The sequence below is a fragment of the Orcinus orca genome, chromosome 1 (genome assembly GCF_937001465.1).
Source record: "Orcinus orca chromosome 1, mOrcOrc1.1, whole genome shotgun sequence".
Lineage (NCBI taxonomy): Eukaryota > Metazoa > Chordata > Mammalia > Artiodactyla > Delphinidae > Orcinus > Orcinus orca.
In genome coordinates, this window is record NC_064559.1 from 197,070,651 (window position 1) to 197,096,966 (window position 26,316).

The 26,316-nt window shown below is 53.8% G+C and overlaps 1 protein-coding gene and 1 long non-coding RNA gene across 2 annotated transcripts; both read left to right on the forward strand.

Annotated features, from left to right (window-relative positions):
• The first annotated feature begins 3,076 nt into the window (after positions 1–3,076).
• LOC117202379 (uncharacterized) lies at positions 3,077–8,812 on the forward strand. The gene is made up of 3 exons (XR_007475877.1): positions 3,077–3,764; positions 4,049–4,172; positions 8,540–8,812. It is a non-coding gene; the product is annotated as an uncharacterized LOC117202379 (long non-coding RNA).
• A 1,454-nt stretch (positions 8,813–10,266) lies between these two features.
• CAMK2N1 (calcium/calmodulin dependent protein kinase II inhibitor 1) lies at positions 10,267–14,261 on the forward strand. Its single transcript, XM_004272487.2, has 2 exons — positions 10,267–11,385; positions 12,944–14,261. The coding sequence occupies exons 1-2, from the start codon at positions 11,220–11,222 to the stop codon at positions 13,012–13,014; spliced, it is 237 nt and encodes a 78-aa protein (XP_004272535.1). The 5' UTR covers positions 10,267–11,219; the 3' UTR covers positions 13,015–14,261.
• The last annotated feature ends 12,055 nt before the right edge of the window (positions 14,262–26,316 follow it).

A 26,316-nucleotide genomic window follows, 5' to 3' on the forward strand; every position in this document is an offset into this window, starting at 1 on the left:
GGCAGGGATCGTCTTGAGTAATTGCTCCTGGTGTTTTGAAATTCTGTGCGAGGCACTTGATAAGCATGAATGCGTGCAGTCCTGCAAAGTGGGTATTGTTCCCCCTGTTTTACAAGTGAGAACGGCGAGGTCCAGCAGGGTTACGTTTTGCCTACAGCCATGCATAGTCATGAGCCTGGCAATGTTAGACTCTCCAGGTATCAAGTATGTTTCTAAGATTTAGGGCGAACCAGCAGGGGAGGCTGTATCACCCCTTTTTACAGCTTGTGTGATTTGCTCAAGGCTATCAAGTTCTGACTATAAAGCCCTTTGCCTTTAGTCACATTGAAGCTGAGAGGCTAAGAGGGGAAATTGTTCAAGCAACAACTGAAGCCAGTCAGCACCTTGACAGTCACGAGTCACATCCCCTGGTTCTGTAGACCGCAGGCTGAGGCTTATCCTGGTGGAGCAGAAGCCAGGAGGCAGCTCTCTGGAATCCTAAGTCATTCAGAACGGTGATGGGAAATTCAAACAGCAAACAACGTGACAAACCAGGCCAATCTCTGACACCCTTTGCAGCCCTGGTCCTAGGCTGGGTGTGGACAGATCTGATGGGGATGATCCCGCAGGGCCTCGCGAATGCTCAGAGGAAGAGGCTGTCAGGTTTGGTATCCTTGCTGGGCATTTGTTCATCTCAGAGACATTTGCTAAATGTGTGTTCTGTGCCTGGGGATGCAGAAACAAATATGATGCAGTCCCTGCCCTCGCTCAGAATTTTTTTTTTTTTTTTCGCGGTACGCGGGCCTCTCGCTGTTGTGGCCTCTCCCGTTGCGGAGCACAGGCTCCGGAAGCGCAGGCTCAGCGGCCATGGCTCAGGGGCCCAGCCGCTCCGCGGCACGTGGGATCTTCCCGGACCGGGGCACGAACCCGTGTCCCCTGCATCGGCAGGCGCACTCTCAACCACTGGGCCACCAGGGAAGCCCTGAGAATTGTCTTTTACTGTGTCCTTATTGTTTGAAAACGACTAAGCCCCACGGGTCGGATGGTTGCCGAAGGGGAGCCAAACAGAGAACACCTACCCCACAGAGCCTAGAATGATCTATTTAAAACACCAATCTGACCACGTCCCTCTTCTGCTTGAAGTCCTTCCCCTGGCTCCCTGTCACCTCCAGGGTCCAGCCCTGGTTCCCGCAAGGCGTATGAAGGCATGTGACCCAGCCCTTGGCCACCTCTCCAAGCCTCTCCACATCTGTCTCTCTCACACTTGTGGCTCCAGCCACACCGAGCCGATGAGCTTCCTTAAACACGTTGCTGTTCCTGCCTCCTAGCCTTTGCTATTGCCGAGTCCTGCCCCTGGCATTCTGGTCCTTTCTTGACCTTGCTAACATCTCCTCACCCTTCAAAACTCAGCTTTAGGTGTCCTCTCCAGAAAACCCTTCCCTGACTTTCCCCACGCAGGCGGGGTTAGGTGCCCCTCCCCTGAGATTCCATAATCCAGTCCTGTTCCTGCTCTGAATCCATGTCTTGGGCAGGAGCTGTATCTTATTTCTGCTCCAGCACAATTTTTTTAGGTCATCACTCTATACTCGTTAGAGCTAACATTAGGGCTTGCTCTTTGCTAGGTACCGGCGAAAGACTGGACGTGATCAATGTCATTTAATCCTCACTGTGAGCTATGTGTTTGTATTATTCTTACTTTAAGGAAAAAGAAGTCAAGGCCCAGAGAGGTCAAGTTGCTCGAGCACCCAAGAAAGACAGGATTTAAGTCCAGGCAGTCTGACTCCGGAGCCCGAGCCCTTAACCACTGAAAGTACATGGAATGAATGAGAAAACCAACGAATGAGATAGTGGATGCGGGGCCAGCAATCCTGGGAGGCTGCCTCTGGGAGTTGGTTTCTGGACCGGAGATGAGGGCCATGGCTTGGTTGTAAAGAACAAGGGAAGGGCCTCTCTGAGGGCCCAGATCCAAGATGGATTGTGTAAGAGAAACATCACGTCCAATGACCTGCCCAGAGCTTTGAGGGCTCTACACAGGAAAGTCAGGGCAACGTCATTGCGTGGTGGTAAATGGTCCGGACTGGGAGCCCAGAGGCTGCCTTTCTCTCGGGTCCTGGCTCTGTTGCTGTGTGATCTTAATGGAGTGATGTAACCACTCTAGGCTTCACTTCTGTTTGTGAAAGGAGCAGATTGGATTAGACGCTCCCCAAGGCTCCACTCAGCTCTGCCATTTTGCATGTCTGTGACACAGCGAGTGGATGAGGAAGGAGGGAGAGCAGTTTTGAAGCCCTGAGGTGAAGACCCTCTTCAGGCGAGCTGCCTGCCGCAGACTCAGAGCCACGTTCCCGGAAAGCCCGGGAGATCAGCACATTTTCTCTCTAATTAGATAGTGTTAACTTATCAATTTTGAATGAGCTAAGTTTCCATGTACGATGTCCTGAATCGCTCCCCGGGGTGCTCATTAGTCATTTCTCTTGCAGCTGCTGCCTTATTGTTCTTCAGATGCCAGCCGAGGGACCTGGCATTTCCCTTCCCCGAGAATGGGGCACGTGAGGCCAAGCCAGGGACACTGGCACTGGTCAGAGGGGCTGCCCAGGCCTGGGGGAGGGCCCTCAGCTCTCGACCTTTACCCTGTGTCCCTGCCAGAGCCACTGCCTCACATTAGGTGCCTCAAATCCAGATTCCTCTAGGATTGGGCTGTGACCTTGGGGGGCCACAGCTGAACTCAACAAGCACTTATTAAGCACCTAGTGCACCAGGCACCTTGGGTCTTGAACCTGAATGGTCTCTAGGCTGGGGAGAGTGGGGTACATATGAAGTCATACTAATATTAACGTCCAAATTGCCATAACTTCAGCCTCCCCCTTCCATGGTCTTCCCTGGTGTTTAAGGTGCTTCACAGGATGGGGCTTCATTCATGCTTGCAGTAAGTTGGCTCACAGTCTGCATTTCTTCCTGCCCTTCCCCACCCCAGGGCTTGTGATGGGAGCCCGCTCATGCTGCAATCTCTACCACGACCTCCAGGTGGCGCTGTACTGCTATGGTTGAGGCCGCTGGAGGCCTTGCGGGAGAAACTGAGGTGGCGGTTCCAAGGGCGGGTGCAATTTTCTCTCTCCTGAGGCATGGGGCACAGGCCTGAGAGAAGAGCCTAAGAAGGACCCTGGGCTGTTGATCCCAGGTCCCGCGCACAGGCTGGGAAGGGGAGAAGCAGGAACGTTCTCTCTGGTTCCTTCCTTTCTCTGCCCAACACACCAGGAAGCCAGGTGCAGATGTGAAAATTCTGAGAAACCCAGAAAACTCAGGGGAAAAGAATCCTGCATTTCTCTCCCTATAATTTTCCAGGCATTCACATCTTTAAATATACTAACCATGATTTCTTTCAACAAAAAATGAGACATGCATAATGCATCGCATGTTCTTAAAATACCCAGATGACTTCACACTGGTAAAGGAGGCTTAAAAAAATTGTACGGCATAGATTTTGATTTTCTCCCCAGAAGCTTTCTCTTAGTGGAGAAATCCTGCTTCTCCCAGCCCGGCCTGCTTCCCTTGCTGTCCTCTCCTCTGCCCTGTCTTTGCCTTCCTCCCTCCCTCCTATGTGTCAAGTTTCTCTGTCCCCTTCTCGGCAAGGAAAGAGAACCGGGAACTGCTTTGCTTGGCAGTTCTGCCTCTCATCTGCCGCTGTTTGCCTCTTGCCTTTGAGCGTGCGAAAGTTTCTTCCTCTGCGTGTGGATCTGTCTTCCTCTCTGACGCTGTTTTAGCTTCTCTCCTTCTGTTGGATGCTGTCTGTGAGTCTGTCTCTCCTCACATCTGTCTCCCCTGCACCTGGCTCCTACCCTCCCAGACGGCTCTCTCCTCCTTCCGGATCCCCTGCTCAGCCCAGCTTCTGGCGGGGCAGGGCGCGGAGGGCCTCTGTGCCCTGTGGTGGCCGCTCCCCCAGCTTCTACCCTTCCTACTACATAGGAAGTTCCTCTTCTAGGAAGAGAAAGCCCTTCTCTCGGCCCCCGCAGGCCCTGGAGGGCTTTGGGCAGTGGGACTCACTGCATGAAGCTGTCCCTTCCTCTTATCCTAGTGACCCAATCAGCATCTCATCTGATCCTCCCAATCTCCCCTTGAGGCTGATCTGGTTACCCCCACTTTACAGCTGAGAGGAATTCTGGCTCAGACAGTGAAGTGACTGCCTGGAGGTCACACAGGTAAGAAGGGGTGGAGCTGGGATTGAACTTCTGCTTTACCCTCATCTCACTTGCTGTCACCAGGTCCAGCGCACAGAGCTCTGAGCTGGTCCTCGGGAGAACTGGGGTCTCGGTCCTGGCTCTGTTTCCGATCGGGCCGCTCATCTTTCTCGTTTGGGGTTGACTTCTCCCCACCATGCAGTGGGAAAATGCCCCTCTCTGCCCTGCCAACCTTACAGGTTATCACGGATATCAAATGATATTGCATCCGTGGTGGTGGTGGTGGGGGGACATGCTTGAATAACATCGTGTGGGAACTCAAGGGTCCAGAGCATGTCCAGTCCCCTCGCTGGGAACCTGAGCTCAGAGGTCAATGGCCACATCGTTCTGTCCAGGGTTGAGCCCACACAGGTCTGACCCCAGGTTTGGGGGAGAGTCAGGGTGAGGGCGCCTGGATTTAAGGTGTAAAAAATCTCTTCTGTTGTCACAGGATACTGGTGGGGAGTGTCGTTTACGGGATCCAGTCCTGCGTTCTTTATCTGAAGGGCCTTTGGGGTTCAGAGGTCCGCTGGAAATTGCACACACAATTTTCTGTATCTGGGAAAGAGAATCCAGCTCTTTCATTAGATTCCCAGAGAGGTCCTCAGCCTGCAAGAGGCTTGGGCAGTGATTTACATCTCCTCAGTTTGTGGGTAGGTGGAGGTGCAGAGACTAGAAGAGGCTTGTCTCTGCGCACCCGACTCCCAGGTATCCTCAGGGAAGTGGTGTCACCCAACAGTTGTGAGCTTGGCCTGGAGTCAGACCTGCTGCCTCTCCTGGGCTGTGCTGCTTTGGGCTCGTCACTCAACTTCTCTGGCCTCAGAGCCCCTAAGGAGGACATAGAGAGAGATGACAATCCCAGCCACCTTCTGCGGTTGTCAAGCATGGATATGTATTCCCGGGGCGTGGGAAGCGCTTCATAGAGACTGGGTGCGAGAGTGGCAGTCAGAGGGCTACCGTTTCTGAGCCTGATGGAGTCAGTTCCTCCTTAGTCCCCATTAGCGGTTGCGATTTGCTTAGCTCATTTTCTGGTGAGGTCAGGGGCTCTTCAGTCAGGGGACTTCAGGCCTCTCGGGAGCCTGGGTGGGAGAAACCTGGTATGCAGAGCCCAGGCTCTGGAGCCAGACCACGGTCCCCAGCCTCCTGAGCCTCCACCATTTGTCCATGAGGCTAGCATTGTACCTGCCCTCGTCTGCACCCCTGCCCCGCCGGAGTCGTGCCGACATGGCCATGGTGCCCGGCCTCTCGGCTCTCCTCTCCTCCTGGCCTGGGCCTGAGTGAGGCAACTGCTTCCCAGGGTGACATGGAGCCCCAGCACCTCCCACCTGCTCGTTCTGGGCTGGTCTCTCAGAGGTCCTAGGACCACACCCCACCGCCATCCTCTGTGTGAGGACATGCAGTGACTGGGGTGGGGGGAGGACAGTGCAGTTGGGACACTGGTGATCCCTTCTCACGTCCTGGTGAGATTAAGTTCCTCAGCTCCCCCCAGGTGTCCTCACTATTTCTGAAGTTTTCCTAAAGAGCTCATGGGACTCTCATTTTGTGGGTTATTGGTATAATAAAATCTTAAAAAAAATTACCCTCGGACCTCTTTAGTTTAAAGGAACCCAGCAGACTTCATCGTTGAAAAAAACCCTTTTATTTTGTGACTGACTGATTGTGTGTGCGGCTGGAGCTTCCCTCCAGATACAGTCCCGAGCTACAGTGAGAAGCAGGGGTGTGAGACCCTGAGCAGGACACCTGGCTCCAGCCCGCCCCATGGGCACCCCTTTCCCCACCTGTGACGGGAGGAGGTGGGACTAGATGAACTCTAGGGCTGGTTTCATGCGGAGGCTTCTAGAACTCTGGGCATTCTTTGGAGACCCTCTGGGGAGTATGAGGGGTCCGAAGGGGGGCGTCCTGAGCCCCTATCTCCCCAGCAGCTTGCCCTTTATCTACTTTTTATCTCTGGAGGTTCCTTGTAAGATTTTATTTGAAGAAAGGGTCTTGGTAATTAAATAAAAAAAGCAAGCTTTTGGGGGGAAGGGCTCTGCCTGCCACAAAAGTCCTGCACAACTGTTTGCTGAATGTAGGGAAGGTGAGTGAACTATTCTTGGGTTGTTTCTTGATTCTAGGTCTGAGCTACCGCCAGTCGGCTAACATGCTTTTCTCTCACTGTGTGTGTTTGTGCATGTGTGTGTGCACGCACACAGGCGTGGTGCGGAGGTGGGCTGCAGAAGCCTTGCCTTTCAAGGAGGGTGGGGAACGGGCTGCACCCAGGTTCCAGTCCCCGAGGTGAGAGGTGTGGGGGTGATGTGGGTTTTTATCTGGCCTGGTTCACAGTGGTAGTACCCTTCTGGAGGCCACTTAGACTCTCTGGAGGTGATCAGCTGGCCGTTGCCATGACACCACATCCTGGCCTCCCCTGCTGGGCCATCGAGGGTCTGAGCCAGTCCTGGCAAGGCTCAGCATTCCCAGCACTCCACCCCATGGGTTACTGGGCCTGAGCTGCCAGCAGATGCCCTGCACCCAGGGCTGAGACACCACCATCTTCTCTAAGTCTCACCATTACCCTCTGATGCCATGGCCTGTGACTCAGTTTCCCCATCTGGGTAGGAGAGAGGGGAAGGGAATAAGGGGAGCAAATGCACGCAGAGCATCTGTTTTATGCGGAGGCCCATCTGGGGCTGACTTTCCCTTTTTCCATCCCATCGACACTAGTGCAGGGTTCAGGGCACAGCAGGGCCTTGCAAATATGTATTTTTAACCCTGGAACATCTGTGCTGAAAGGGCTCACAGAGATGGTCCTGTTCTGTGGTTCTCAATTCTGCAGAGTCCCAGGGTTTGGTAAAGGAGATTTCAGGTGAGGTTTGAAGGAGAAACCCCCCCACCTTTGCCTCAAACAGGTTTTATCTACTTTAGATTTGAGAGATCTGGTTGATTTTGCAGCTGAAAAAAATGTGATTTTTCTCCAAGTTTCCCATTTTGTGATGTAGAGTCAGAGGCCTAGAGGCGAGAATCAGCTCATTCAAGGTCACAAAGAGAGTCAACAGGTAATAATAAGAACTATGTTTACTGAGGACTTACTGTGTGCCAGGCATACGATACATGTATAATCTTCCCTAGAACCAACCACCGAGTAGAAATCATTATTACCCCCATTTGACAGATGAGGAAACTGAGGCACGATGAGGCGAAACAACCACAGAGTTAGGAAATGACAGAGTAGGAATTTGATCTTGGCTGCCCAGTGAAGGCCATCCCCTTCACCCTGGCCTACTTCACTAGACTGTGTACCGCCAGGTTTCCTTGATGCGTGATGGGGAAAGTGGTCTCCACTCCTGCCTTACTTGGTCCGTTCCTCCATCTGGACCTGGCATCTTCAACACAGCCCTGGGCATCTGGCTCACAGCCAGCCTCTTGGCTTTGTGGGGTAAGGCAGGGATGGAGCCCCAGGGTACGTGAGTGCATCCACGTCTAGGGCTCCAGAGTAAAGCATGGCCCACTGAAGGATGAACAAATGGAGGACCGAGTGAGGCATTTGAAATGGAGACAGTTGGGAGGGGTGGAGGTGGAGGAATACCATACTGATTCCCACTTTCCCTCGCAGAGCTGCGTGCCCTTGGAGGCATCACTTAGCCTTCAGCAACCTTGTCTGTAAAATGGGTCTGACTGTCCCAGTCCTGCCACTTCTGGAGGCTAAAGGGAGCCTCTAGGAAGGGAACAGTCATGGTAATGCCTTTCTGACAGTAAAATGCCATGTGCCTGAGAGGAATGTGTGGGTAAGGGGCTGGGTATTGAGTTAGGAAGGTGTGGTGCTGCCACCTTTAACCTTATTTGGAACAAGGAAAGGTAAACATGCAAACAGATGGGGTGTAAAACCCAGCTTCTCTTTTTGCTCTCAGTTGCTGTGTGTGCAGGGATTCGTCAGCCCTCTCTGTGCCTTTCTGCAGACCTTCAGTACAGGAGGACTGTGGTAGCTACTCAGCGTGAACACTGCTTTGTTACTCGGCAGTAAAGAAGGAGCCAGAGGAGTGTGAGATTAGTGGAGTGGTCTCAGCCCTGCAAGCTGTCACCACTGCGGGATGTCCCCTATAGGGGCCCGGAATCACAGCTGGGAAAAGTGGCTTCTCCTTGTTCCATCGGTAGCCTGTGACCTCGGCAAGTCACATACTCTTTCCGCTAACGGTTAAACAGGCATGCACTGTCTCCTCTTTCTACCTCAAAAGGTGTTTATTTTGAGAAGCAAGGTCGATAATGGATGTGAAGATGCTTTGGGGTGTGGTGGGGAGGAATAGAAAGACTGATACAAATGTAAGAGCTTCTTGTAACAATCATCCTGCTTGTTATGCTTTTGTTTTCTCTTCCAGCACTTGGCCTGGTGTTAACCTCAAAGCAAACACTTGGAAAAGCCTTAATGAATGGAGACAGGTTGCTTGTGGAGTGGAGCAAAGGAGGCCAGAGACCTGCTGCTTCTGCCACTGACAAGCTGTGGGATTTGGAGAAAGCCCCTGACCCTCTCTGGGCTTCAGTTTCCCCATTTCTAAATGAAGGAGGCTGGACTGGGTCCTCCTTAAGGATCCTCCCAATTCTGACGGCTCTGAAATGGGAATGAATGAAGTGCTACTGTTCTTTCTCCCTCATTAAGTCATTTCGCAAATGTTTAGTGCACCTCCTTGCTCAGCCAGGCCCCGAGAGCCTGATGCTAGCTAGCCCCATGTCCCATTTTACAGCTGAGATCATGGAAGTTCAGAGAAGGGATGTGACTTGCCCAAAGTCACACAGCTAGCAAATGACAAGGCTGAGATTCAAACCCAGGCCTGAATCCAAAGGTCATGCCTAGTCCATCTGCATCCCGGTTTCTCAGCCCCTTCCTCGCCTCTCCCCAGGGTGCCTGGCCTCTGGAGGCCTGGGATCCCCTTTACACAGTTTGGGGGAGGGGCTGGGCTGGCTCCTCTCAGGCAGCCTCTCTACCATATGTTTTGTCACTAAAAAACACCTCCCCCCTTCCGTCCAGCCCACCACTCACCCAGAGTCCTAGATTTAAGGTGCGAGTGAACCTGAGGATGCTCTTTCGCTATTGGTGGGACCCCTTGCAGGGCAGCTGGTGGAGCCAGTTGAGACTCACCAGGGGACCAAGATGTGTTTCCTTGCCCTGCCTTCAGCAAACTGCATGACCTTGGGATGGCTGCCTCTTTCTGCGGTCAGGCTGGTCCTGCCGCGTGAAGGCGGTCTCCAGGGGGAGAGCAGGTGCTATCGGCGCTGGGCGGGGATAACGAGCCCTCCTCGCGCACCTTGCCCCCTCGGAGTTACCATCTGCTCGGCAGACGCGCCTCCCAGGACCCTGGGGTTGCCCCAGTCTCCCTCCCGGGATCCAGAGCCCGCTCCTCGGCTCAGAAGCCTCAGTCTCTCCCCAGGGCTCGTGGCAGTTGCTGGAAGGGAGGTCCCCAGGGGCAGAGAGCTGCAGGCCCGGGACGTCCCCGGCAGAGGCAGTGGACGCCAAGAGCCGGGCATCCCTGGTGAGGCCGGCGTAAGAAGGCGCTCCCCGCTCCTCGGGGAGGCTGGGCTGCCCTCCCCACCCCCCATCCGCCTCCACCCCGAGGCCCCGCGGGAGCCCGAGTCGAGAGACCTGGCTGGGAGCAGGGCCTTCCAGGGCGAACCGAGTGGGAGAGGGAGGGTGTGAGGCCCAAGGGGCCGGGCCCTGAGAGTCTAGAGTGGGGCGCAAATGTGATGGGGGCAAGGGGTTCGCCGGTTGGCGCCGGCGGGGGAGACCGTGTCCGAGGGTCGCCGAGTGCCCTCCGACCTCTACCCCAGCATCTGGCCTCCGGGGAGACCTGCATCCATCTGTCCTTCCCCACGTGTGCGTCGTAGGTTCCCCTTCCCGCTCCCGGAATCCCCACTCCCCCCAGCTCTCCGCGGGAGGCAGAGCCGGTGGCAGGTCCCGCGCGGAGCCGCCGCGCACCGGCTCGGGACCCGATAAACACCCCGCGGGAGGAGGCGGCGCCCGGAGGCCGCCGGGCCGGGGCGGGGCTCACGGGGGGCCCCTCAGCGCGGGCGGGACGCGGGTGCTGGGGGCGGGGGCAGGAAGCTAGCCGCGGCCCGGGCCGGCCTGCGCTGCCCCGTGACGTCGCTCGGCTTCCAGGGATCTGTCCCCGCGCCCCGGGTCCCCTCCGCCCCGCCCTCCTCCTGCCCTCCCCCCGCCCCCCACGGCCTCGCCTCCGCGCCGCGGCCGGCATTTCTCGCTCGCAGCTCGCCCGCTGGCTGGCTCTCGGTCCCGGCCTCCTTCTCCTCCCTCTGACTCTCCTCCTTCCCTCTCCGACCCTCTTTCTCTTTCTCCCCTCTCCCTCTCCGATCCTGATCTAGTCGTTCCCTCCGCCCTTTCTTCTCCTCCCTCTTGCCTTCCTCTCTCTCTTTCGGTCGATTCCCCTGCCTCTCATTCTCTCTGTGTCTCTGCTTCTCTCCCCGTTTCCCTCTTGGTTTCTCTCTTCCCCCTCCCTCCCTCCGGGCTTCTCTCCCACCCCCCACCCGTGCCCTCCCTCCACCCGCGCTCCCCTCCCCCTCCACCCCTCGCAGCCCAGCCGCTCGCAGCTCCCCAGTCAGCCTCCCCGAACCAGCGCCGCCGCCGCCCGCACTCGCCGCAGGACCGGCCTGCCCGGCTTCCCGGGGTGCGCCCTCCTCGGCCCCGCGCCCTCGGGGCTCGCTGGCACAGCCTCCTCCCCCGGCTCACGGCCCCGCCCGGCCCGGCCCCAGCCCAGCGCCCGAGCGCGCCGAGGATGTGAGTCCTGCTCGCCTCTGCCGGAGCAGCAGCCACTCGCGCGCCGCCGAGCCGGAGCGCAGCGCAGCGCAGCCTCGGGCGCTCGCGGGGTCGCTCGGGCCGGCTGCGCGCTCCTGCCCCAGCGGCGCCCTCCGGCCTCTCGCCGGCGCCAGCGCCGCCGCAGCCCGCGGGCGGTCCTCGGCCGGCCGTCCCCGGCCCCAGCGCCGCTGACCCTGTCCGCCGCGGGCGGGGACGCGGGCGGAGGAGGTGCCGCCGCGGAGCCCCCGGACGCGACCATGTCGGAGGTGCTGCCCTACGGCGACGAGAAGCTGAGCCCCTACGGCGACGGCGGCGACGTGGGCCAGATCTTCTCCTGCCGCCTGCAGGACACCAACAACTTCTTCGGCGCCGGGCAGAACAAGCGGCCGCCCAAGCTGGGCCAGATCGGCCGGAGCAAGCGGGGTGAGTTCGCGGCCACCTCCTCCGACACCCGTTTTCCGGGCACCCAGGCCTGGCGGAGGTTTGCGGGGTTTTCCCGCACCCGGGAGCCCGTTCCGACCCACTAACATCTCATCGCGCAGAATTGTACCGGGGGGGGGGGGATCCCGCACTGCGGGTTCAGCTCCGGCTGGCCTCGGGAACCCCTCCCCCTCAGCTAGATCCTCGTTGGGGTCACCCAGGGGGCGTGGCTGCATCTCGCTGCAGCAGGGACTGAAAGGTTATATCCCGGTTCCCAAAGTTTGATTTTTTGATTTATACCCTGCCCCCGCCCCTTTTGCGCCCCTTTTGCGCAGTGTAGTAGCAGCTGAACTCGATCTACAACCCGGGGTGGGGGGAGTCCTAGGGCTCCCCGGGGACGGCGTGGGGAAGGGCTGGTTCCGGCGGGGAAGGCGAGGGGCTTTCGGATCACACCGGCTTTTCATTGTTCCTTGGCAGGGGGAGGGGGTTTGCCGAGCCTGGGCGCTCGGCGCAGGAGCTAGAAAAGCCCCGTAGAGACTGGGACGCGCGGGGGCTCTAAGAGGAGCTCCAGAGGCGCGGGGAGAATGAGAAAGACCGATAGCTGCCGTGAGAGACTGAGACGCAGAGATAGGGAGGAAGGCGGAGGGGGGAAGTAGCGGGGAGGCCGAGATGGGCAGAGACCGAGACAAAGCTAAGGAGAGAGAGAGTCAGAGCCGGAAAGACAGCGAGCCAGGAACGCAAGTCTGGGGAGGACAGAAAAGCAGCTGAAACAATGAGGGCAACCGACACCCCGGACACAGAGAGAGGCCCAGAGACCTCGACAGGTGACCGTCGCGCCGGGAGACTGATGGAGGGACCGAGGAAGGCGAGGCTAGGTAGAGATAGTGAGAGAGGTGAAGGACGCAGAGAGGCAGATGCGGAGAGGCGGGCGAGCCGCCGGCGGGCAGCGAAGGGAGGCTCCGACCTCTGTAGCTGCGAGTGCGGAGAGGCCAAGTCAGCCCGCTGGCAGCGCGGAGGGGGGCTCCCGGCCCAAGCGAGGCCAGAATCCCCGACGGGCTGCGCGCTGTGCAACCGGCCCCTGGCGTCCCTCCTCGCTCAGCGCACCTCAGCACCCAGCCTCGGCTACCGGCGCTGCGCTCGGGGCACCCGGGAGGATCCCAGGCCCGGAGCCCGTGGCTCCTCCCTCCCCTCCCTCTCCCGCCCAGGAGCCTTTTTTCCAAATAAATGCGCCCTCCAGGGTGGGTGGGGGCCGGGGTGAGGACCAGGCCGGTGCGCGCCTAGGCTGCCACCAGGGCTGCGGGATTTGTGCTCTCTTCGCTTCCTCTTCTCAGGACCATGCTGGGACGCGGCCTGGGGGAGGGGGAGTGGTTGAGAGGAAAGCAGCAGAGGGACCGCTGGCCGAGCAGAAGAGGATGGGGGCTGTGTTAGCACGCGTGGAGACCCCTTCCCTCTCCTTTCCTCAGTCTACCCGCCCCTCCGACCCGGGCGTAAAGCGAAACTTAGGGACCCCTGGCTAGGCCCAAGAGCGCTCACCTCTCCTTTTCTCCCCCTTTTTTTGCAGTTGTTATTGAAGATGATAGGATTGATGACGTGCTGAAAAATATGACAGACAAGGCACCTCCTGGTGTCTAACTCCCCTAAAGACAATGAGTTAAGGGAGAGAATAAGAATGAGAACGGCGATATCAGTTATTGGCAAAAAGCATGAAAAGAGAAAGCACTTTGAAATTTATTACTAGCTTGCTACCCACGATGAAATCAGCAACCTGTATCTCGTGTCAGGCCGGGAGACAGATGAGGCGTGAGAAGAAGGCTCTGGGCTTCTTTGCAAAGATAAAAATTAAAAAGAAATTTTTAAAAATTAAAAAAATCACTATATATATATACATAAAGAAATAAAAAGAGAAGTCTCAGTTGCAGCTATTTGTCAAAATTAATATCCATTTCTTTTTCTATACAGTGAATATTGCGCAATTATACATCTGGTTTTTGAACCACTTAAATAATGAAGCAGCAACACCGGGTGTTTTGAGGTGTTGGCATTCTTCGCTGATTTGGCTGTTCCCAATGTTTACATTATTTAATCTTGCAAAAATGATTCTGTGCACTTGGATGTGAAATGCTGTCCAGTTTTATTTTTTTATGTTGTTATCCTTGGATGTACAAAAAAAAATCAGAAAATGATCTCTATAGATATTGCATTCTATTTTGGTCATCTTTTGAAGTTATCAAGAATGTGTTTAAAACAAGACGAGAACTTTTCTAAGGAATCATACCTAGAAAATAATCATCGCTTTATTTTAAAATGAATTGTAAAGCTTGTGTTTCTTTGTTGCTGCGAGCTATTTGCCCAAGTTAATGCAAATGAACACATTTTATATGTCAGGAAAAAAAAACCACAAAAAAAACAAAGAAAAAAAAATGCTTGAGCTTTTTCTAACCTCTCCCTGCAGTCTGTTGTGTGAGCAGCCTGTTTTTTTCTCTAATATTGTGTCCGTTTATTCTCTTTAATGGACTGTAAAAAAATGTAATCACAAGAGTGCCAAATATCTTGAAATGCCAAAAGGCATTTTGGTTTCTTTTCTTTTCCCTGTGCTCTGAGTTCACGTAAAGGAATGCTTGGAGTGTCTTTTTCTGTTATTTATAGGGGTTCTCTTAGGGCACACCAGCTGCCTGTTTTGCATGGTATTTGCAAAAATGCCTCTTGCGTGAGGAATCTTTTCCCGTTTTTTTTGTTTGCAACTTTGGACCTCAAGAGGTTTCTTCCTTTCCCTACCCTGTTGCCTCTTTTCTTAATTCAATATTCTGTATGTTGCACCTTTAACCAGCACACAGGGCTATTTCTTCAATGTACAATAAAAGAACTGTTCCTGTGTCTCACTCTCTTTTCTCGGCTTTGGTTCCAGGGAGCTTGCTTTTTGTCTGCTGGTTGCAGATGGGAAGGCGGGAACGGTAGCTTTGGTCTGTGAGGCGAAAAGGTGGTGTGGAGGCCACCGTGGGTTGGGCTCAGGTGATAGGAAAGAAGCTGGAGTGGCAAGGCCATCCCTGGAGGGCAAGTGCGTCCAGTTTGGATTTGCGTTGGGCTCTCCCAACTTCTGTTGGGTTTCTGCCATCCCTGGTGGGGTGTGGGGAGAAGGAGGCTGGTGTGCTGGTTGGCAGGGAGTCAGCCTCGTGAAAGGCAAAGTTTGGAGGCTGGCAGGCTTGGATTCAAATCCCAGCTCCTTCACTTCCTAGCTCTATGGATTTGAGCAAGTCCCTTCACTTCTTCAGGCCTCAGTTTCCAAATCTGTGAAGTGGGGTTAATGCAGCTCCTACCTCGAAGGTTGTTGGGAAGATTCACACAGCACCCAGCACATAGTAGCACTCAGCATCAGATGCCCAGGTAATCCTTCATCCTGGGCCACCCGTCCTCAAGGGCAGGGCTGAGGAGGACCTATGCTCTTTGCCCTGCACCTTTGTCTTCCTGAGTTCACAGGTCCTTCCTGGAGGGATGAGCCTGGTCCTCTGGGGCCCACAGCCCGATTGGATTTGTCTCAGGCTTCCTCAACTCAGCAGCCCTCCTCCAATCACTGCTCAAAAAGTCTCGTTATGAAAAAAAATTCTCAGCCCCTTGTTGGGCTCAGGACAGTTAATGGCAGCGGAGCAGGCCCCTGGGGGAGGAGGGGTTGGGAGAAGGATTTTGGCTGAAGAAAGGCCGGGAGAGTTTTTTTTCTCCTGGGCCGCTTGGCATCCAGGAGTCCCGGTGCCGCCGGGAGCTTCTAATGTGTTTGTTGTAAAACTGTCAGTCGGGGAGTCACAACACAGCTCACAGTGACAGGAGCCTGAGTGTGACTCAGACATCAGGTAAGACAGGCCTGGGTGGGGAGAAGGAAGGGGGGCTCCAGAGGGCCTGTGGGGAGGGGGGTGATGTCTCAACCCCCTTCTCAGGGGTGGAGGCCCAGAGCCTCAGGGGGACCCAGTGGAGTCCCTATCAGGCATCATCGGGAAGGCAGGCAAGCTGGAGCTGGCGGTGTCTGCAGGACGATGGGGGTGGGGTGCCAGCTGGATTTTCCCAGGCGTGTGACCCTGTTCCCAAACCTGGCTCTCCTCCCCGCTGACCCCAGAGAGTCCCAGTGCTCGGAGCCGTTGGGCCTTTAGGTACCACGGAGCCCAGCTTTCCCCTGTGCTCTGTCCGCATGAAGGTTGAGGGGCCGCCTGGCAGAGCTAGGGGCCGGGCCCACCCTCTGTGCAGCGTCAATTTGCCAAGAGGAGAAGGAACCAAATGAAAAGATTCAGAAGACAGGTGTCTGTCCGCACCCAGGAGTCATTACCGTTTACCTGATCAAAGCGCCGTGCAATTACAAAGCGCTTTCCGTTCCAAGCCTCACATAATCGGCCCAGCAACCCTGGAAACCCACAGCCCCTACCTCTCTTTAGGAGGTGAGGAAATCGACACCCCAGAGGGGCTAAAAGGCTGGGCACAACAGCCATACTCACTGAGCTCTTACTGCAGGCCCGGCTCGAAACGGCTCTATGAAGCAGGTGTTACCTGTGTCCTGATGATACAGGAGAAACCAGGGCTCGGAGGCATTAGGTAACTTGTATGAGGTCACTCAGCTGGTAAGTCGGGAAGCACTCTTGAACCCAGAGTCCGGGCTCCAGGATGGGGCTGCAGAGTCACCTGTCCCCAGACCCAGGCTCAGTCCCAGCTGCAGCCATTGTCCTTCAGCTTTAAATATCCTTTTGTTGGTTTATTGTTCTGAGCCTGGGCTCTCCCGCTCTTCTGCCAACAGACAACTGACTGCATCAGGGGTCAGAGGGAGGCAGAGCATCTTAGCTGACCACTTGGATGTGGTCAGCTAAGACCTGGAGCTGCCCTCTGCTGGGAATGGGGGAGCATGGGAGCCCTTGGTGAGGCTCGGGTCCATTTTAATAAGTGATGTATTAAAAGGTTCCTGCTGGAGGCCACCCCACCAGCCGAGGCAGGATTCTCTGTCTGGGAAGACAGAATCTGCCTTTCCCGCAGATTCCGATCAGCAACAGAAGAATATAAATCTTTTAAATATACTCGAACATCGGGGTAAACATTTGTTGAGAAGGCACTTTAGGGACTGGGCAGATATCAAATTATACCAAGTACACGATATGTTTGAAGTATCTGGTTAGGTAGCAGTAAATACGGAAAAGGCCACTCGAAGTCCGATCTGGGGGAGGGTGTCTCGAAGCCTCCAGGCATCGATCGAGCATCCAGGGCTGCATTATTCAAACTTCATTAATCGAATGCTTGTAATAAGCATCCAGCTCCCCGGATTCTGCTTCCTTGGCCTTTCCAGGCTGACAGCCTGAAGGAATATCAAAAAGCACCTCTAAGGGGGAAATTGGCAAATTAAGTTTTAAAAGAAAGTGACTTGAAAATTACTGCTGTCTGGAGGCCACAGATGAAGGAGTGAGCGCCGTCGCCTGTGCAGACAGCAGGCAGCTGGTTCTCGGCCCTCAGGGCCCAGCAGAGGGGGTGGATTTCAGGGTGGCTACTGAGCACATAGAAGGCATGAGTTTGGGACTTCGGTGACTTGGATTTGAAACCTCTCATATACTTTCTCGTTTGGACTTGGGGCCAGTTTCTCAAGCTCTTTGGGCCTCTGTTTCTTCTTCTGGAAAATGGGGATGGTGGCAATGCCAGTAGCACGAAGGATTAAACAGGAGCCCCCACTCCTCCCAGGTGCAGGGCCTGGTGCGTTATAAATGTCAGTCATCAAACATGAAGTGCCTACTGTGTGCCGGGTAATGGTCTTTCAAGACCTGGCAAACAGTTCGAGGTGTGTGAAGCTTCTTTGCAGATGGTTTTTGGCAGCCCAGAGCTGACACCCTGAGGGGACAGAGGGGCAGTGGAGGCATCCCCGCGGGGGTGGGGTGGGGTAGAGGAATCAGCTCACGTCTCATTATCCCCATCAGTTCCCCAAAGCACCCCAATCAATACAATCCTAAGTAAACCTATGTGCTTGCTCTCCGAAGGCAGTTGAGAGGAGTTTCCTACCGGCTTCCAACCAGACTGCCGCAAGCCTTCCTCCTCTGGATGGAGACTAACAAATCCTGACTTCTTGCCCTGGGAAGGAAAGAGCTTGGCTTTCTGCTTGGATCCCCTCTGTCAACAGGTCCTCCATGATTTTCATTCATGTGACAAATATCAACTTAGCACCCACTTTGGGCCAGGTCCTGTGCTAGGCTAACTGAATATCCAATGATGAAGAAATGGGAGTTTTCCTTGGGCTTGAAAATGATAGTTGCCATGGCAATGAGGTTGGGAGCTAGGAGCTTGGAGACCCCCAAAGTCAGCAGCTCAGATCCTTCGTGCTGGTAAAAAGAGGGAACCAAAGAGAACTGGGTCTTGGGGACTGCCTGAAACCCAAACACATGACCCTCTTTTAAAAAATATAAACTTTTACTTTAGAATAGTTTTAGATTTACAGAGAGGTTGTGAAGGTATTACAGAGTTGCCATGTACCCCTGACCCAGTTTCTCCTATTGTTCACATCTGACATTTCCACAATATGCTTTTCACAACTAAGGAAACAACACAGTTACGGTACTATTAACTAAACTCCACCGGTTCCTTCAGTTTATACCTAATGTCCTTTGTCTGTTCCAGGATTCCATCCAGGATACCATGTTACATTTATTTATTTATTTTTAAAATGTATTTATTTATTTTAGGCTGCGCTGGGTCTTCGTTGCTGCACGCGGGTTTTCTCTAGTTGCGGGGCGAGCTTGCGGAGCACGGGCTCTAGTAGTTGTGGCACGCAGGCTCTAGAGCTCAGGCTCAGTAGTTGTGGCGCACGGGTGTAGTTGCTCCGCGGCAGGTGGGATCTTCCCGGACTAGGGCTTGAACCCATGTCCCCTGCATTGGCAGGCGGATTCTTAACCACTGCGCCACCAGGGAAGCCCCACATTACATTTAGTCATCCTGTCTCCTTAAGGTCCTCTTTGCTGTGATCATTTCTCAGATTCTTCCTGTTTTTGATGGAGTCCTGGTCAGGTATTTTGCAGGCTTTCCCTCCACTGGGGTTTGTCTGATGTCTTTCTCATGCTTCAGCTGGGGTTATGGGTTTGGGAGGAAGACCATGGAGGTACATAAAGTGTCATTCTCATCACATCCTATCACACTTTCACCGTGACCGATCACTGTTGATGTTGACCTTGATCACTTGGTTGAGGTAGCATTTGTCAGGTTTCTCCAGGGCGAAGTTATGCGTTTCCTTCTGGTTTCCATACTGTCCTCCTTGGAAGGAACTCATTATAGCCCACTTAAGGGGTGGGAAGATATATTCCCCCTCCTCGAGGGGGGGAGTATCTCCATAAATTATTGGGGCTTTTCTGCCCAGGTGATGTGGGTGACCCACTTTTCAGCCGGTCAACTTTGCCCCTCTGTTGGGTAAGCCCACTGTGGTTTAGATGTAATCATGAGTTAGAGGCAAACCAGGGAAAAACAAAAATGCCCACAAGGCCCAGGGTGCTGCCTGATGACCGATAGATGGAGCCTTACAAAAAAAAAAAAAAGATTAAACACAATTAATAAAAGCAACTTCCTGTGGAGGGGGAACTGTCACCCTGATTAGAAACTGTGCAGAATTTGCTCTTGGAAACCTTCAGGCAGCTGCTCTGGTTTATAAAATCTGCCTATTGGAGGGAAGGAGGAGGGGAAAAAAAAGGTTGTCATTATTCCAGAAACAGAGATTCTCCCAAACCATATGCAAAAATAAATCCTCCGCGACCGGGCTGTATCCAGGGAAACCTGGCAGCTGGGCTGGAGCTTGTGGGGTGGCCCCGGGGGGGATGGAGAGCCTGTGTCCACAGGCCCCACTCGCTTCTCCGGAGAAACCAAGAGTCCCAGAAAGACAGCCCCACCTTGCCGGCCCTGGGCCCCCATCCCCATCCCACCCTCCCCCTCTGAGATGAGGACTTGGTTGATCTTGTTACCTTTCACACTGGAAGTCTCGCCTTTAACCCCGGGCAGCACACACCCACTCGCTCGGAGGAAGGTCCTTGACCCAGAAACAGCTGTTTGAGGACAAAGGGTCACTAGAGGGAAAAGGAGGTTGGGGAGGCCAGGCTGGAGGGAGGAGGAGGACCTGGGAAATGGGCCATGGGAAATCCTAACAGAGTAGCGATGGGGGCTGGGCAGGCGGGGTCAGGCAGTGATGACACAAAGTTGTCAGGGAAAGGTATGTCTGGTAAGACAGAGGGCCAGTGGCTAAGGGCTTAAAACAGGGTGGGCTGGGAGGATGTTTGGGTAGAGGAAATTAACTAATTAAATCCCTATTCATTCAGGGATTCAACAGCCCCGTGTGGGGGTGGGCCGGGTATTATGCTTGGCACTGGGGAGACAGGGCTGGGGAAAGCAAGGCCTCCTCTGGCCTTCACAGGCCTCCCTGCCTGGTCAAAGACCATTCGATGACAGGGAAGAGGTTGAGAAGGCAGGGGTGGACCCACAGGAAGCTTAGGAAACACTTGGGGAACCCCAATAGCATGCTGCCAGCATCTACAGAGGGTGTCTTGGAAAAGATTGGTGACTGCTTTCCAATCCCCAATGTGCCAGTAACACACTGTGGGGTGGTCGCTGTGCGCAGGTATTTTGCCTCTCTGGGGTTCCTTTTCCCAATTTGAAAAGTAATATTTACAAGGTGCTCGCTCGAGGCCACTAACTGTTCTACACTCTTTGCATTTGATTCATTTAATTTTCACAGTAACTGGGAGGTAGTTACTGTTATTATTGTTCCCATTTTCCAGATGAGAGGAAACCGAGGCACAGAGCAGTGAAGTCACCTGCCTAAGGTGGCACAGCTAGAAAGTCATGGAGCTGGGACTGACCCCAGGGAGGATGATCCCAAGAGTTCCTGGTTTCAACTGCGCCAATATAAGGAGAGGGTCGGGCAACGTGACTTCCTACCGCTTCTGGCAGCCCAAAGGGCGCAGGGTTCTGAGCCTAAACCGCCCATCCTCCTGTGGGGGAGGGGAGGCTGAGGATCCGGTTGGCGGGTAAACCCCGGACCAGGCCAGGCGGTTGCCATGGGGACGGCTGGGCGGAGGCGGCCAGCCAAGGCTGGTTGCCCCGAGGGGCAGTTCCGGGGGAGCTCCTCCACTGGCAGGGAGTGGCCCGAGCTAGCACCTGGGGCCGCGTTTTCCTGGCAGACGGAGCCACAGTAATTCTCCCCCCTCGGGCAGGGGAGACCACAAGTCTCCTGCAGCCGTCTGAGCCTCCTCCGACCTGAACTCAATCCCCCACGAAGCCGCACTTATCTCCAGTTCATCTGCGTGAATTATTTACTGTGGCTGGCGGCCTCCCGCCTGCCTCCGCCCTCCCTGTCCGCGCGGCTTTTTCACATCCTGGTTTGCAGCAGCCCCTCTTCCTCCCGATCCAAGGAGCTCGACTGTCAGGCCTCAGGGGAACTTGGGGCAGGAGCTCCCCACCTCCTCAAGGCCTCACCTGGACATCCTTGTCTGTAAACCGGAGGGAGCACTGGATTGGGTCGGGAGTATTTGTTTAATTCTCCCAGCAATCCTACCAATCAGGGGCACCATATATTATCCCCATTCCACATATGAAGAGGCTGAGGCCAGTAGGATTTGAATAACCTGTCCACCATCAGGAAGGAGCCAGAAGTGGAAACAGCTCTCAACTCTTACCCACTCCTAAGCAGGATGCCGTGATGCCTCCTTAGCCTGAGGGCCAGTCTTGCGGGCCGGTCACATCTGTGACGTGCCCTACGCACAGGGCAATGAGCCAGCCCCGTGTGCCTGGCCCTGTGCTGGGGTTCTGGGGACACACAGATGAGTCAGGCACAGCCCCTGCCCTCCAGTTGCTTCTGTCTGGAGTCGGGTGGGGGTAGGGGACAGGTAGCAGGCAAGGACAGACACGTTCATGACTCCTTATGTGGGAGGAGTTGGAGGGCTGGGCACTGAACAGGGAGTTCTGGGGCGGTGAGAGACCCTTCAGTGAGCAGGTGGTTGGGGGTGGGGGGTGGGGGGGAGCTCTTGGTGTGGGGAAGACCATAGCAGCGGGACGGAGGCTGGCAGGCTTGGGGTTTGCTTGAGAAAGGGCAGGTCCTCGGGGAGGGGGGTTGGAACAGGGCATTCGTGTTGGCGCCAGGGTTGGAGGAGGAGGGGGCTTTGGGCCAGATCCTGGGGGTTCTTGAAGTGCGAGCTCAAGGGTCTGTTTAGAGCAGTGCTTCTCACGGGGTAGGGGAGAAATTTGCCCCTCCAGGGGACATTTGGCAATGTCTGGAGACCTTTGTGATGGTGACAACATGGGGAGGAGGGTAGAGCTAGTGGCATCTCATCGGTAGGGGACGGGGATGCTGCTAAACATCTTATGGTGCCCAGATTAATCCAGTCCCAAACGTGCCGGAGTTGAGACATCCTGGTTTAGAATGTGTTTAAGAGCCTTTACGACGAACCAAAGTAAGACTTTGGGCAGGACACCTATCTTCTCATGCCTCAGTTTCCTCCTCCCTAAAATGGGCTGAGTATATTGGGTAACGTTTGAGGTAATAGCTGTCATCTTTTTCACGCGTACTGTGTGCTGGTCACACCCTAAGCACGTTACAGATATAACAATAACATAATAACATCATCCAATCCTTATAACCCAGTGACAAGTAATACTACTACTAACAACAAGCTTTCCCAGGGCCGCTTGTTAAGTGCCAGGCCCTGTACTAAGGGCAGATATTCATTTATTTAATCCTCACAACACCTCCACGAGGTAGGCACTATTATAGCCTCCATTGAACAGCTGGGGAAACAGAGGCACCAGAGGATGGAAGGACATGTCTCTCTGAGGACAATGTCTGTCTTGTTTTCTGCTAGCTCTCCAGGATCTAGAACAGTGTCTGAATAAATGTTGAGCAGGAAATACATAAACCCTTCACGAACCTCCTGCAATTGTGAAGAAACTGGGGCACAGAAAGGTTGAGGGTCTTGTTTGGAGAAACACAGCAGGACCTTTACTCCCTTGCCTTCAGGCCGAGGCCTCGGGAAAGCCGCTGGGCAGCTTCTTCTCTGGGCCACTGGTGGCTGGCTCTTCCACTGGAGCTTGGTTCTTCCGCTGGCAGGAAGGGAGCTTGTGTGGGGCACTTCTGAGATGCCCAGAGGGCGAGAGCATCGGGGTCTCCCTAGGGTCCCGGCTGAGCCGGAAAGGACTGGCATCTTGGATTTTGACCAGACCTGGAGCTCGGTCTGCATGAGAATGTGTCTAGTGCCTGGGATTGGATTTGTCCGCTCTCCTGGTGAATGTGGAGAGATTTCCAGTTTAATCTGACCCTAGTCCCGACCTCAGGAGGGTGAGTACCTGCAGGGCTCTGGGAGAGTCAGACACGGTGCTAGATGATCTCCGAGTGGCTGTGCCGTCTGCAGGCTCCTTGCTCAAGGTGCACATCTCGGCCGGGCCTCAGAGCAGCCCGCAGAGGTAGCTGCACTGTCCTCACCCGCGGACAGGTGCAGAGAAGTGGTAACTTACTTGTCCAGAGGCGACAGCAGAGAGGCTTTAAGCCCGCCTCTCTGATGCCTATATCAACTTGAACCCTAAACACACATTCATTCCACAAGGGGCCTCGGGCTTATTACTTTACTTTTCTGACCTTCATCTGTGAAACGGGACCATGAATCCAGGTCTCAGAGGATTGCTGGAAAGATGTAAAGGCGATAATAACAAGGAATACCCAGCACCTAGTAGGTTGTTTCCCTGAACTTCCTGGGGATCCATCGAGTTTGAGCTTTGGGGTAGCCCTGGTGGGTGGAGTGGAGCCAGTAGTTGAGGAAGCGGGGGGCCAAGGGTGGGCAGAGTTTTGGGAGAAGGCCTCTAAACACTGCCCTGTACTGCTCCATGAAGAACGGTCCCTCCCAACCGTCTCCCTGGGTCCCATCCCCTGATTCTGTGCTGCCCTTAGGCTGTAAAGTGGGTGATGCTGCTTCCTGGGAGTGGGTTGTGCAGCCCCCTCCTCATTCCCTAAACAGTCAGTGGATCAATGGCTGTTAAAAGAGCAGATGGGGGTGTGGTCTATCCTGCAAGCCTCCTGTCCTTCCACTTCTTCATAAACCCGCTACGCCCTGGCCACGCTGTTCTTTCCAGAATGTCGTACTTTTTTGTCCCCGCACTTTTGCATATGCTGTTCTCTCAGCCTCCCACCCCTTTTCATCTTGCCAAATCCTACTCATCCTCCAGGTTTCAGCTGAGTTGTGACCTCTTCCAGGAAGCCTTCCTGAGGCCCTCCCACCTGAATTAGTTCCCTGACTTAGGCTCCTGCAGCCCTGATGCTTTCTGTCTGTCCAAGCACTCACCCCACTGAGTGTCACAGCTGGTCAGTCCTCCTCCATCAGACTGTGTTTCCCTCTTGGGTGGCACTGGGGCTGTCTTGTTGGTCTCCATATCCCCAGGGCTTCACACAAATTCCTGGCACGTAGCAGCTCCTCAGGGAACATTGTCGAATTAATGCTGTAATAATAACCATCTCTTGCATATGTACAGCTCTTTTTCAGTTTCAAAAGGCTTTTTATGGCAATTATGTCATCTGATCTTCACAGAGAACTTGTCATTTACGGTAGGCAGGGTTAGCCCCGGAATTTCCGTTTTACAAGGGGGAAAACGAGGCTGGAAGAGATTAGGTGTGTTACACAGGTGGCTGGTGGGACAGGTACACTGCCCACACTGTCTTGCCCAAGGCAAGTGTGGAAATGTAATGTATTTGGTCCAGAGTTCTGATTCCAAGCTTTCCACCTCGGGAGGGGGTGGAGAGTTGGGGGCTAGAAGTTGTTGCTTTCAAGGGCTGGTGAGGAGCTGGGGCCAGCTTTGTGTGGTGGTGATGGGCTGGGTGGGTGTAAACTTATTCTCTGGAAGGGAAAGAGTAGGAGGCAGTGGCTTTCTTTTGCGAAAGATCGTTCACCACTGTGCTGGGGATGGTATAGAGCCCTGAAAATTCAGGAAAAAGGTATCCAAACTACGGGAATGACTGAGTAAACTGGAGTCCATCGACTTGGAATATTTAGCAACTATTAAAAATAATATTTCTGTGGTTCATGCCTTGACATGGGAAGGCACGTATGTCATAATGCTCAAGGCAAGAAGGAGAACATAAGTTGGACCTACGGTAGGAGAACAGTGTTGAGGAATGGTTTGAATCCCAGCTCTGCCCCTTTGTCCTGCAAACTCAGGCAACCTAACCTCTCTGTGCCTCAGTTTCCTCATCTGTAAAATAGGCATAATAATAGTCCTACCCCGTAGAGCTGTTGGGAGGATTAAATGAGTTAATAGATGTAAAGCACTTAAAACAATGCCTAGCATATATTGTGTTAAGATTTCGTTAGTCTCCTTTTAAATTTTTATTGGAGTATAGTCGATTTACAATGTTGCATTAGTTTCAGGTGTACAGCAAAGTGAATCAGTTTTACATATACATATATCCACTCTTTGTTTTTTTTTTAGATTCTTTTCCCATATAGACCAAAACAGAGTATTGAGTAGAGTTCCCTATGAAGATTTAGTTATTCTTATTAATTATTATCATCTCAGCTATGGAAAATATATATAAGAAAAAATAAAAAGATGGAAGAAAAGGTCAATGGTGTTTTTTGCAGGGATGAGGTTACTGGATGATTTTTACTTTCTTTTTTGCCACTTCCCTAAGTATTCCCTTTATAAAATGTATTCTCTAAATATTTACAGTGGGGATGTATTACTTTTATTATCACGAGAGGATAAGCTATTTTCCCCCAAACCACAGTAGTGGGGAGACAGACTCAGTAATACTTTCCTTTTGGAAAGGGGGGGCCACAGGGAGTCACCTCCATAACTAACACCCGGGGTGCCCTGAGAACACACACATGTCAACATTTTTCTTCTGCCTGGGTCAGCAGCTCCCAGGTAATCTTTCCCCAAACAGATTAGGCTGACCCTCTGTCTCTCATCTGCTTGTTTAATAATTTTATATGATGCCCATTGAAACAAAGAGCTGAGCTGTTTAAATACCCACAACCATAAGATGTCACCACCTGATGACAATGAGAATTCCCCAGGCAGGGTGCATCAGAGATGAAATTAAATCACTCTGACCACCCCTGTCATCATCACACTCTCCCTCTATCCAGGGAGACAAGGGCATTCACAATGAGGGAAATGCCAACTGCTGTGTAAGCTGATCCCAGCTCTGTCAGTCGGCTGGCTAGGCCGGCAGCCTGCGGGGGAAGGGCGGCCAGCTGGTCAGCACATGACTCTGCTGAGCGCACAGTAGGTTTTCAATAATTACTGCTCATCAAATTCAACTGGAATTTTGTTAGGTCTGGCTGATGTGCGTGACTCTATCCTAGGCACTGCCGTGTGTCCTGGTGGGGAGAGGGGGTGCAAAAGGATGGTCTTCACCTTTGAGGAGTAAAGGCCCATAGGTCCTTTTAGTTTCTTCTACTAAGAATTGCATGAGTTCTAGGCTTTTGGGATGGTGGTCCCTGACCTAGGGGGTCTAGGCTAGACCTTGATTTAATTTTTCTCCTGAGCCTTCTTGGGATAAGTGTTTATGTGACCATGGTAACCATCATTGCAACATCTTGCCAGCTCTCACATCCCCATCCCCCTATTTTTCATGCGTCCATCCATCCGTCTATCCAATATGCATCTATCCAACAGTCCATCTGTCCATCTATCTATCCATCCAACCATCCAACCATCCATGCATCCATTGTGAAGCTATCTAATGGTGGATAAATAATTACATCCTAGTGTCAGGGTTTTAAATCTGCTTGTGGTCTGGGAGGCAGAGAGATGACCAGACCCTGAGGTGACAGGGCAAGTTCAAGGTTCTGTGAGTGCAGAGAGGAGAATTCTGACACCCAACTGGAGCCTTGGGGGGGGGAGACTGTGCGTCGGGCACCATTGTTGCAGTTACCATCACCACTGGGATTCCTCTGACCGGTG